This window comes from Myxine glutinosa, chromosome 7 (genome assembly GCF_964187855.1).
Source record: "Myxine glutinosa chromosome 7, kmMyxGlut1.1, whole genome shotgun sequence".
Classification (NCBI taxonomy): Eukaryota; Metazoa; Chordata; class Myxini; order Myxiniformes; family Myxinidae; genus Myxine; species Myxine glutinosa.
This window is the reverse complement of record NC_136267.1, coordinates 93,576,939-93,590,113: the sequence shown is the minus strand read 5'-3', so window position 1 is coordinate 93,590,113 and position 13,175 is coordinate 93,576,939. Positions and strand designations below refer to the sequence as shown.

At 45.0% G+C, this 13,175-nt stretch overlaps 1 protein-coding gene across 5 annotated transcripts in view; it reads right to left on the bottom strand.

Annotated features, from left to right (window-relative positions):
• Positions 1 to 13,175, bottom strand: part of WDR37 (WD repeat domain 37) — a 238,826-nt gene that overhangs the window by 104,005 nt on the left and 121,646 nt on the right. Inside the window, exon 1 of one of the 5 annotated variants that reach the window (XM_068122728.2) lies at positions 3,652 to 3,819. The exons of the other annotated variants lie outside the window; for them this stretch is intronic. Coding sequence (XP_067978829.2) covers positions 3,652 to 3,736 — 85 coding nt within the window. The 5' untranslated portion in view covers positions 3,737 to 3,819. Of the gene's footprint in view, positions 1 to 3,651; positions 3,820 to 13,175 lie in introns of those variants that run through there. 5 annotated transcript variants of the gene reach the window in all.

Genomic DNA, 13,175 nt, shown 5'->3' with positions numbered 1-13,175 from the left:
TGGGATGCCAAATGGCTGCGAAACGTTTTCATTTTCAGCAGCTGAACTGTGAAAATGTCCTGTAGGTTTTGGCTTTTTCATAAACGTTTTACTGTGAATATATTAACTCAAAAATGAAGAAGGTTTATCACAAGACCACACACAACACTCTGAACAGGATGCTCCTTTGGAAAAAAGATAACATTATTATACTGGTGTGATGCATGCAAATTGGACATGATCTCACCAATCCAAGTGATTTGTGAGAACTAGAAATGCTTGATAAACAGCTTGTATAACTCCACAATCACAAAAATAGTTAGAACGGTTTTGCGTCTCCCTGCTATGGGGTTATTGGATTTTGGCGATTATTGACTCACAACTACAATCATTATTTGATGGCTTGTGTCTCCGTAACATCACTCCTTACAATTTTGCCATTCCAATTATTGCATCGACCGCAAGTCATAGTGAAGAGCAAACACTTTACACCTGTAATTTGGCAAAGGTTTGTTCAAAAAGGACATTATTGGGTCATCCAGCGTCATAATGACACATTCGAAAAATGCCCAAATTTCGATAAATCCAAACTGCTGCTGGCAATGAGGCACCGCTTGTGACAATGTCACATCCATAGGTCCAACGATATCTGAACTCCTGTAAACATACCCATTAAAGGGCAGGTGACAGGAAAGAAAAAAAATAAATCTGTTGATCACATTATAATTAATATTAACCGCAGTACAATGTTAAATTATCATGCCCTAATCATGGATACCACATCTGTTATGACCAATCTGTTCAGCCAATTTTGATAAGGCAGGGAGATAGGGGGGTTGGGGAGGGAGTAGGGGGGGGGGGGGGGGGTCACAAGTAATCTTTTCCCTTTCGGTGTGGTAAGACTCCAGAAAACGTAAAATCCACCACTTCTTCAATGGCCTCAATCATTCCCATCTTCTTGTGTGATTGGCCGTAAAACGTCCGAAGTCTTTCACCGACTGGCTGGCTGGTCGTGACGTTCGAATGAAGGTAATTTTGGGTGCAATATTTAATTTGTTCAGGGTGCCTGCAATAACTCACCTACGCTTCATGAAAGACTCCATGAGATCTCTAATTTGAAACCAGGCTAGACAGCTCAGAGAAGATTGCACATGCCTCTGGGCTATCCTGTTAAGAATAACAATAACAAAAATACAGCACAATAATAAAAAAGTAAAGGTGCTAATATGGAGAAAATATAATTTAAAAAGTATATAAACACTGAAAAACAAACTACTCCACATGTATCACGTTTATATTTTGTGCCACTCACTGCCCATATTAACAAAGTAGATATCTTGCATGTCTTGCAGAGAAAAAGCACACTTCAAATGAAAACGTGACCTCTCATATAGAGATAGTACACTCCAACCACTTATTTCAGCCAATCACAGCATGCAGAATTAACCTCCTTCAGAATCAACCAATCAAAATGCCTTTCTTTGGTGCAAATTCATCGCAAGGGGCTCCCTTTGTTTTGTTTCTCACTTTCCAAGGTATGGTACAAGGTCAATGAGCGTGCGTGAAACACAAATGTTTTATTGAATGGTACTTTATATCTATCTTGATTAAAATTCGATTGTCAAAATAGGACTTGGAAATTTTTTGGTCATTTACCAGACAGACCAGCAGGAGTACCCGGCATTGCCCGGTACATTTTTGTGGGGGCCTGAAACACTTCCCAGCAACCACAATAGAGCAATTTCTTTTAACAAATCCCCAAAGAGCCTACTTTTTTTTTCTTTTTTTTTTCAAAAAATATATTCTTTTTTTCTTTCTTTCTTTCCTTTTTCCCTCTTAAAACACTCCCCGACACCCACTGATGAACCTCTGAATGTTTGAAGAAGATCTACTGAGCCATCTGGGAAAAATGGCAACACACAAACATGCACACAGCTCTCTTACAGTGCCTATAGAAAATCTACACCCCCTTTTAAAAAAATTTCACCTTTTGTTGCCTTATAGCCTGGAATTAAAATGCATTAAATCGGACTTTTTCCACCTTTATTTACACATCGCTACGCACAACTTCCAAGTGAAAAACAGATTCTACAAATTTCAGAAAATTAATTGAAAATACAAAACTAGAATTTCTTGGTTGGATAAGTGTCCACCTCCCCTATCCCCTCCCCTTACAACAGCAAATGTAAATTAATTCAGGTGTAACCAATCACCTTCAAAATCACACCCCAAGTTAATTGGCCTCCACCTGTGTTAAATTGTAGTGATTCTGATTATTTAGGAATAAAATCAGCTGTTCCTGTAGGTTTCCTCTGCTGGGTAGTGCATTTCACAGTAAAGACTCAACCATGAGCACCAAGGAGCTTTCAAAAGAACTCCGGGATAAGTTGTGGAAAAGCACAGATCAGGGGATGGGTACAAAAATATTTCAAAGGCCTTGAATATCCCTTGGAGTACAGTCAAGACAATCATTAAGAAGTGGAAGGCGTATGCTACCACCAAGACCCTGCCTAGATCAGGCCGTCCCTCCAAACTGAATAACCAAGCAAGGACGAAGCTGATCAGAGTGACCACCAAGAGGCCAATGGCAACTTTGAAAGATCTACAGGCCTTTATGGCAAAGACTAGTCACTGTGTACATGTGACAACATTATCCCAAGCACATCACAAGTCTGGCCTGTACGGTAGGGTGGCAAGGAGGAAGCCATTACTCAAAAAAGTCCACCTTGAGTCCTGTTTGAGGTATGCAAAACAACACTCCAGAGATTCTGAAGCCATGTGGCAAACCTACGCTGGAGTGGCTAAGAACAAAAAGAGAAATGTCCTCGAGTGGCCCAGTCAGAGCCCCGACCGAAATGAAATCGAAAATCTGTCGTGAAGATTGCTGTCCATCAACACACCCCATGCAACTCAACTGAGCTTGAACACTTTTGCACAGAAGAATGGGCAAATATTGCCCAAACAAGGTGTGCAAAGTTGGTAGAGACCTATCCCAACAGACTCACAGCTGTAATCGCTGTCAAAGGTGCTTCCACCAAGTATTAACTCAGGGGGGTGGCGACACTTCTCCAACCAAGATATTCCAGTTTTGTATTTTTTATATATTTTTGGAATTTGTAGAATTTGTTTTTCACTTGATAGTTGTAGGTTACGATGTGCAACTGAAGGTGGAAAAAGTCTGATTCAATGCAATTTAATTCCAGGCATGAAATTTTGCAACAAAAGGTGAAAATTTTGAAAGGGGGTGTAGACTTTTGAGAGGCACCGCAGCCGATGAAGACCAGCCTTGGACAGATAGCCGAACAGTTAACTCCGAGGCGTATTTCGAAACTTGGCGGGAATATATTTTCGCACACGCGGGAAAGGCCCGAAGCCGATCTAATCGGACGGCCGCCACGGGGTTTAATGACTCGAACCTACAAACAAGTAAACGGATACGACAAGGAAGTAAAATGCAACAAAGAATGAATTTAATGAAAATAATGCAAGGATAACAAAACGAAAGGTAAAGGAAAACTAATTCCTATATTGAGGCGCCTCCATTCAGACTCGTATACAAACAAGGGGAAAACGAAAGTAAAAATAAATAATGTTTCTGCAGGCCAGCACTTAACTCTGTTCTCGACGAGCACTTGGTGGGAGTCGCCTCGAACCACCACGCGGGAAACTCACCAGATGGCATGGAGTCGCTCCCCACGACGCCACCAACGTGAGGCAACTCGTGCAGGTGGTCCTCTTTCGCTCTCCTCTCCGTCATAAGCTCTACGAGCTTTCCAAAACTTCGCCTTATTGCTCCTCCTTACGATGGGAGTTGTCCACAAAATCTCCCCCACAGCTCCGATGTTTCTCTCAGGTGCACACGGCACGAAGCGCAGCTGTAGCAAAGCCAGTTCGAGAGAGAGTCAAAAATGCGCCCGTTCGCCACGCATCCCAGGAGGGGAAGGGTGCACCTTCAGAAGCAAGACAGGGGAAGGGAAAGGTACACCCTCCTTTGTCCCTGGCTGTCATCACATCACTCCCCGACCAATCCTGATGTCCCATTACATCATCCCATGGATCCTTAACCAGTCACGGAGCTCGGCGTGTGGATTCTCCATTACGAGTCGTCAAGGTGGAATCTTGCTGCCGTTCGGGAATGTTCGGATGATGTCGGCGGTTGTGGGGCGGGGTTTACTTGCCCGATGGAATGTGCTGTGTTTCTGTTGGGTTTGTCGGTGTTGTTGTAGCAATGGGGCCAATTGCATGGCTGGTCGAGTGAATGTAAAAACATAAGGAAAAATCGCAGGAGGGCAATTACACACTAGGGATTATCCTTAAGCCCTACCTAATTAGCATAGCTCCACCCCTCGAATGGAGACACATATACGATCTTATTTTATACAGATTCCCTACTTACTACATGGAGATTCTTCTTCTTCACGTCACAGGGTCCATGCTAACTGACTTCACTGAGGTATTTAATCTCTACCCCCACAAACGTAACAATATAGACTAGCAAATACCACCCCCGTCCCTTTGCTAATGGGAATACCAAGAGAGATGAGAGAGAGAGAAGGAGGGGTGTGAGAGAGAGGAAGAGAGAGAGAGGAGGTGTGAGTGGGGTTGGAAGGGAGAGCAGATCATATCAGAGCAGATCAGAATATAATGACCACACAAAAAGATGAAAGAATGTGATGTCGTGCAAAAATAACAATTCACAACATTTTCAGCCGGCGGATTGGATGACTGGGAGTTGTCCACAAAATCTCCCCCACAGCTCCGATGCACCGCACTGCAGGTCTCTCAAAATCCCACCCATCCCTTCGCTGATGGGAATACCAAGAGAAGGGGGAGCAATGAGGATAGGGGGAGCGAGGACGGAGGGTATAATGTCACCATAATCACTGGGTTTGAAATTGTATTACTTGGAATCTCTTTATCATTACTTTTCAGTAAACGACTATCTCAGTATTCTGGTTTATTTTGTGTCACTGGCAATAAATAGAGTTTTTAACCACGTTTGGGAAAAATAAATAATTTGACGTCACCTCTAACTTGCCACATGTCATGTCTAAGTTACAAACTCAGAGGTGATGTGGAGTTTACGGAATTGGCCTTGAACATTTCATGTAACTTTAAAATGTGTGTGCACATGTAAAAGTGTGCGTGGACATAACTTATTTAAAGTGTATGTGTACATAATAACTTGTAAAAGAAGAAGTTAAAAAATATATATATTGTTGCGGATATGAGGACTGTATTTATTTTTTTTGTGTGCTTTATTATTATTATTGTTTATTCTGCGCCTCCTGCCTCCGGAGTTGTGTAAAGATAAAAAGGGCGTCTCGGTAGTTATTCCATGAAACACCACATTGCAGGACCCGATAAAACCCTTGTTCAGTAGCTTATATCTTATTATGTGTCTTAGGGTAAGGCCTTGTCTTCCATTAAGATGACACTCCATTGCACCGAGTGAAATAAGAGTAGATTCCCTTCCTTCCCATTCCCAAAAACCTCCATTCCCCCTTTCGTCGATTGGCAATTACATCCCCTCCAATTGCCGCCATTGACCACGAGGCAGGGTTGGGGAAGAAAGGCGGGTCCCCACCTCGTCAGAGAGGGGAGGAGTGAGCCAGCCCCACTCGACCAACCATGAACAAGGGGTTTGGCTTGAGAGGGCGGAGAGAGAATGCTTGGGGGAGGTTCGCAAAGGGTGAAGGGCGGGGCCTATATAACCCGCCGCGGGGCGTTCCCCAGGGAGACATGAGATGGGCTAAAAAAGGAGACAAGCAGATGAGTCCAAGAGAGTTGCAAAAAGGTCCAAGGCTGAGCTGAGCTGCGTGGTGAGGTGCAAAGGAAAGAGCTGGGTCGTCAGAGCAGAGCTGAGTTGTGAGGTCCAAAAGCAGAGGTCATCCAGGGAAGCGCAAAAGCCTGCTATTCGTCACCTTGCTCACCAGCGGCAGCGTCTACAGCAGCAGCAGCAACAACGCTCGCCAGCCCCTTAGGGGCCTGGACGGCAGTTCGGAGCAGGGCCGCGAAGGAACGGCAGCTGCAGAACGTGCGGATCGTGCTGCCGGACCCAGTGGACTTTCCTCTCCTTCCAGTCAATCCACTCTGCAATTCCCCGCGTGAGTCTGTGTCTTCGTTTGTTCTGTCCTGGGTATTAAGTAAGCCTGTTAGATAAGCTAGTAATTTGCACTGTGTCGCCTGCGTCTCATGTCCCCTGTAAATAATCGTGACTGTTCTTCTTGCTTGTGTATGTGTACATAATAAACCCCGTTACTCTTCTGTACGTCTTCTTCTTCCTCTTTGCATTCGGTCGCTTTAGAGTTTTCCAGATTGAGTATCTGTGGCGCGATACGGCCAACGTTTGGGTGAATCGGGTGAATCGGGTTTAGTCGGGGAACTACTGTTCGGCCGTGGTTACACCACCGCTCGGTAAAAAATAACATCTAATCCGCGGACCGTAACAATATATATCGCTTAGGAATTTCCCCAGCTTCCTGACTAATTAAGTATGCAGGCATTTCACTTCCAAGCCAATTTTCGTTTTACTTTACTTCATGTCATGAATTACATGAACATGTGAAATACAGTTTGAAAAGTCGGGTGAAAACCAAAACCTATTTGTTTTAATTAAAGACTTCACAATTTCCTTTCCTCTGCATTATGATAACGTACCTTCTTTTGGCAGTGTATATTATACTGTTGGTGCGATCGCTCCAGACAAAACAATCATTACCTCGTTTCATCTGCAGGAGTTGCAATCAAAATATACTTTTGTTTCCTCAAAACGGTACTTTTATTTATTGACAGAAGATGCATTGTTCAGTCTTCAATTGTACGGCAGACGCCAATGAAGACAAAGCTATGTGGAGCAAAAAAATGGCGGAGATTTCTGGCCCGCTGGCATCACCTGGTTGATGGGCGGTGCTTGTGAGAGAGCCAAGATAATCCCACAGAATCTTGTTTCTCACCGGCTGAGAGTTCTTTAGGTGCTTTTCTGCCAACTCCAAGCGGGCTTTCATGTGTCTTTCACTGAGGAGAAGCTTCTGTCTGGCCACTCTGCCATAAAGCCCAGATCGGTGGAGTGTTGCAGTGATGTTTGTCCTTCTGGAAGTTTCTCCCATCTCCACACAGGATCTCTGGAGCTCAGCCAGAGTGACCATCGGGTTCTTGGTCACCTCTATTACCAAGGCCCTTCTCCCCCGATTGCTCAGTTTGGCCGGGCGGCCAGCTCTAGGAAGAGTCCTGGTTGTTCCAAACTTCTTCCATTTAAGAATTATGGAGGCCACTCTGCTCTTGGGAAACTTCAATGCAGCAGAAATTTTTTGTAGGCTTCCCCAGATCTGTGCCTCGACACAATCCTGTCTCTGAACTCTGCAGGCAGTTCCTTCGACCTCATGGCTTGGTGTTTGCTCTGATATGCATTGTCAGCTGTGAGATCTTATAGAGACAGGTGTGTGCCTTTCCAAATCATGTCCAATAAATTGAATTTACCACAGGTGGACTCCAATCAAGGTGTAGAAACATCTCAAAGATGATCAAGAGAAAGGGGAGGCACCTGAGCTGAATTGCAAGTGTCAAAGCAAAGGGTCTGAATACTTATATAAATGTGATATTTCAGTTTTTTCTTTTTAATAAATTTGCAAAACTTTCTAAAATCCTGTTTTCTCTTTATCATTATGGGGTATTGAGTGTAGATTGATGAGGGAAAAAATGAATTTAAACGATTTCAGCATAAGCCTGCAACATAACAAAATGTGAAAAAAGTGAAGGGGTCTGAATACTTTCTGAATGCACTGTACTTCCCCCATTCAAAACAATAATCTTTTCTACCTCCGTTAATCCACCCCAAAACCACCTCTTCAAATTCCCTGTTATATTTCCTGAAAGTCCCTGTAGTGTCCATGTTGTTTATTCCATGTACCCTACCCCAGCCCTCTCTCTCTCTTCGACAGATCTACTAATGTCCCTGTTCCTCACCATTTGTGTGCTTCCCTCTCTCTCCCCCTCTTGTCTCTCTTGTCTTTATTATGTGTTCCATATGTTAGCTCTTATACGAGCCTCGACTTGGAATTAAAAAAAAAAAAACACCTGCACGAAAGGAAGGAAGGTCTTCAGGGGTTTTGGGGATCTTGGGGGTCATCAAAGGTACATTCCAATAGAATGTAAATTAATAGACGTAGGTGTAGTCAGGGTGCAAATGATGTTCAAGCAGTATGTAATTAATAGACATATAGTCACACGGCTTCACAGATGAACAGACTGATGGACGGCTTTCACGGATAGACCGTGTTTTTCATTATAATATATAGTATATCATGTAGATTTTAGTATGATATATAGTGTAGCAGCATAGCAAACCTGTTGTGCATTTTGTGATACAAGCACCAAATTTGGCACAAATGTACATTAACATGTTGCAAACATTTTCAGATATTGGGCCACTTGAAATTCCGTAATTTTTTTTTTCAAATTTTTTCAAATTTCGTAATTTCAAATTTTTCGGGTGACACCGTCACAATTTCGGTCTTCGAGGCCGGCCGATATAGTGGGGCAGCTTAGCCCAAATATTCAAAAGAATTGTGCATTTTGTGATACAAGCACCAAATTTGGCACAAATGTACATTAATATGTTGCGAACATTGTGTGGTCAGCAATGAAGACGAGAGTCTGAATTACATGTATGCAAAAGACCTTGTGAACCAGTGAAGCAAATACACGGGTAAGCATGAATTAAATCTAGGGCATGATATAATTTCCATGATGTTTACCTCTACACTCAATGGTGGAAGGAGGTAATGTTTTGATCCCAGCTTGTCTGTATGTCTGTTTGTCTGTTAGTCCACAAAATTCCAGACAAAGCTTGTAGTAGTGGTAGTTGTAGTGGTAGTGGTGATAACAGAAATTGTTATATAGAACTGAACTTATATTATTATTATATGCAGAAAATAACTTCATTTCTATATGCCCTGCAGTGGACAGGTTAATTGGTTTATGCACTGAAGGGGTCACCCTGGTGTGCACTGCTGTGTTCTGCCTCACTGAGTTGTTCAGGTATGATGTACTCAGCACAAGCTTCCGGTCGGCCCGGAGGTGGGGGTGCGGGGCCTGTCACGGAACGTCAAAACAAACGGCCTGCCGGGGCCGCCCAAAAGTCGGGCGTGAGGGGCGCGTCCACTAATGGAACGCCTCTCGCTTCCCAGATCGAGGGCCACGTGGTCAGGAGAACCTCGTCCCTTCCGGTCACACTTTGCCTATCGGCCGGCCTCGAAGACCGAAATTGTGACGGTGTCGCCCGAAAAATTTGAAATTACGAAATTTGAAAAAATTTGAAAAAAAAAATTACGGAATTTCAAGTGGCCCAATATCTGAAAATGTTCGCAACATATTAATGTACATTTGTGCCAAATTTGGTGCTTGTATCACAAAATGCACAATTCTTTTGAATATTTGGGCTAAGCCGCCCCACTAATAGATGCCCGAACCATTTGCAGAGTGAGCAGCCGAGAGAATGTACATGTCCGCTGCACAATGTGTGTGCATGTAATTTTTTCCTTCTACGAAACGAATAAGCTTCACTCTGAATAGTTTTGTGACTATTGTCATCACCGCCTACAACAGCCTTCACTTCACGATATTTCTCCTGATTTAGTCACTATTTTCACTCCAGTGACTCGAGTAGTGCTAACCAAGATGGCGACACGGCGGCTACACTTTCACAGGATGAGCGTTCTATATATTGTTATGTCGGTGGGGTAGCAATATGTAGAGCCAGATAGATCTGTGTAGGTAGGTATTAGTCTGCCGCGGTAAGGAATCTGACCTGTAATAAGTTTCATGTGTAGGCGTTTTTTTTTTGTTTTTTTTTGTATACTGAATCGAGGCTCGTAAAGAGCTAACATTTATCTCACAAACAAATCAACCAGACAAACAAAACATATAAAAAGAGGGAGCGGAAGACAAGATGGGGAGAGATGGGGAAGCACACAAACACAACATCCGAGAGCAGGGAGACGCGTGGAAGGGAGAGGGCCTGGGGGGAGGAGGCGTGGGAAGGGGGGGGGGGGAGGGAGAAGTACAAAACACAAGAACACCAAGGACTTCCAGGACAGAAGTTGGTATTTCAAAAAAGTGGAATTGGGGTGAAATTAGCAGGGGTAGAAAAGATCAAGGTTTTGGATGGGGGAGGATAAGAGATGGTGGTGAACAGCTGTTTTAAAGACCTGGAGAGTGGAGTGGGATTGAAGAGAGTGAGGGAGTTTGTTCCAGAGGCGGGAGAAAAGAGGAATGAAGGAGTGAAGGTGAGCAGAGAGTCTTGATTTTGGCAGTTTAACCATAAGAGGGTTGCAGGCAGATCTTGTGCGACCTGTAGGAATATTTGCGGGACAGAGCCCAGAGAGGGCTGGGGGGGCAAGGCCAGAGAGGAGTCGGTAGAAGACGGAAAGACCACCAACCTGCCTGCGGTGAGTGAGTGAGACGCCCTTGGAGTTAGCTTCATCGCGGGAGATTCCAATGATCCTGAATGCTTTGGTTTCAACAGCGTGAAGACGAGCTAGGTGTGAGGCAGGAGCACCAGCCCAGAGGGGAGAGCAGTATTCCATTGAGCTGCGGATGAAAGCCTTGTACGTGGTGAGGAGCTCAGGTGTGCCAAGGAAGGACTTCGCACGACGGAGGATGCCCAGTCGGCGACTGGCTTTGGAGGCCAGATTTGAAATGTGGTTTTCCCAAGAAAGATCATGGCAGATATTGAGACCCAAAAGCTTGAGTGACAGAACTTCTGGAGAAGCTTATTCAGAAAGTGGATGGGAGGGTTGTCCAGTCGGTCTTTTCGGAGAGACATCGTAAGAGTGTGAGATTTGTCAGGATTGAAAGACATGTTCCAGTTGTTTGCCCAGTCTGTGATTTTGTCCAGGTCTGCAGAGAGTGAGGAGGCTGCAGACTGCCGATCTGAGGGATGAAGAATGGAGCGACAGAGAGTAGAGTCATCAGCAAAGAGATAGAGAGGCTTTTCAAGAGAGTCAGATAGATCATTGATGAAGACCAGAAAAAGCACAGGGCCCAGAACACTGCCTTGGGGAACTCCAGCCTGAACAGGAAGAGGAGATGAGAGAAACCCATTCAGGGCCACACGTTGACTACGACTAGAGAGGAAGTCCGCCAGCCATGCGTGGAGATTTCCATGGATACCAAAAGAGGAGAGTTTGGTGAGCAGAGCAGGGTGCCAGACCGTATCGAAGGCACGTGATATGTCAAGGGAGACTGCTCTAATTTCCTGTTTGGCATTGAGGACCTCCATCCATTGTTGAGAAAGCAGAAGTAACATGTCCAGAGTAGAGTGTCCAGGTCTGAAACCAAATTGATGATCAGAGATCAAGCCATTGGAGAAGAGGAAAGATTTCATATCTGAAGCAATGATGGATTCCATGACTTTGCTGATAATTAGGAGAAGGCTGATTGGTCTGTAGTTGCTGGGATCTGTTTTTGCACCTTTTTTGTGCAAAGCGGTGATGTTGGCAGATTTCCAAGCAGATGGAAGATGACCTTGAGCAAAAGAGAGGGAGACGAGAACAGAGAGGGAGTGAAAGAGCGGAAGCACAGGCTTTTAGGACCCGTGGGCTGATGCCGTCAGGTCCAGTTGCAGAATCAGAGTCGAGGGTTGACAGAAACTTTTCCACCTTGTCAGGAGGAAAGGACACAGAATCCAGGAGCAACTGGGTACGACTGGGTACGGTGGGTACAGAGAGGGATGGGTTTTGGACACAAGATTTAGAGGCAAACACAGAGTTGAGGCATTCAGCTTTTTCACATGCGGAGTCAGCCGTGTGGCCATTTGAGGTGAGGGAGGGGATGGAGGGGGAACAAACACCAGAAACAGATTTGACCAGACGCCACCAGGATTTGGAAGAGGGAGACAGATAAGAGAGTTCGGTCCTGAGAACGGAGAGATATTGTTTCCTGGCTCTGCTGAGGGTGGACACACACTTGTTTCGGGCTTTGTGAAAGGAAATGAGATTTCCTTCCGTTGGATTTGCTTTCCAGGAGACGAAAGCAAGTTGTTTCTGGGCAATAGCCTCACCACAAGATTCCGTGTACCAAGGACAGGAGGAAGGGTATGACAACTGAAGACGAGATGGGATAAATCTGTGCATGAGAGAGAGCAATTTACTTTGGAAGAATTCCCAGGATGAGTTGATTTCAGAGGCAGTAGAGATGGGAGACCAGTCCAGATGATTGATGGCTGCTTGAAGACCGTGCCAGTTGGCCTGAGTGAAATGCCAGACTCGTCGACGCTGAGGAGGCTCTCTGAGAATGGTGAGAGAGATGTCCACTTTAACAAGCACATGATCTGAAGAGCCGATTGGAGCAGAAGAAGAGCAGCAGACATTTTCAGGGAAGTTAGTCATAACCAAGTCCAGAAGCGAAGATGCTCCGTTGACTGAGATCCGGGTCGGGAAATTGACAGATTGTGTCAGTCCCAGTGAGTCACAGAAGTCCTTTGCTGAAGAGCCATGGCTGGTGAGAGAGGTACCCACACCCAGCCAACTGGCATGGTGACAATTGAAATCACCACATATGAGGAAGAGAGAGGTGGGATGGGTCGATAGAAGTTGGTCCATATTATCAGACAGCAAGATGTAGATGGAGTCATCACTGTTTGGTGGACGGTACAACACACATATGAACAAAAGGTGGGAGCGAAGGGGAAGCCGTAGCCAAAGGTATTCCTGGGGGTGAGGTGGAGAGAGGGCAGAGCAGGGCGAGTGAGGAAGAGAGTTTTTTATAAAGATAGCAACCCCACCTCCAGGACGAGGCTCAGGTCTATCATACCGGAGGAGGGAGTAACCTGGGAGAGATACCAAGGAATCAAAGAAATCATGAAGGAGGAAAGTTTCTGTTCAGCAGATCACATCTGGTTTGTCAGAAGCAACCTGTATGGAGAGATCAGTCAACTTTGAGCGAAGGCCCCGGATGTTTGAGGTCCATACTGTTAAGGAAGAGGAAGGGGGAGCATCGGATACAGAACAGGGGGGGTGGGGGGGGAGCGGTAGGGTAAGATGTGGAAGAGGAGGAAGAGGTAGGGAGAGCTGTTGAAGGTGTGTCAGAGATTACAGAATAGCTTGGAGAAAGGGAAGAATGGGGCGGACAAAAGGTTTGATGGTGATTGGGTGAGGCGCAGTGAGGTGTTATTTGAGGAGGGGGAAGAGTGAGGC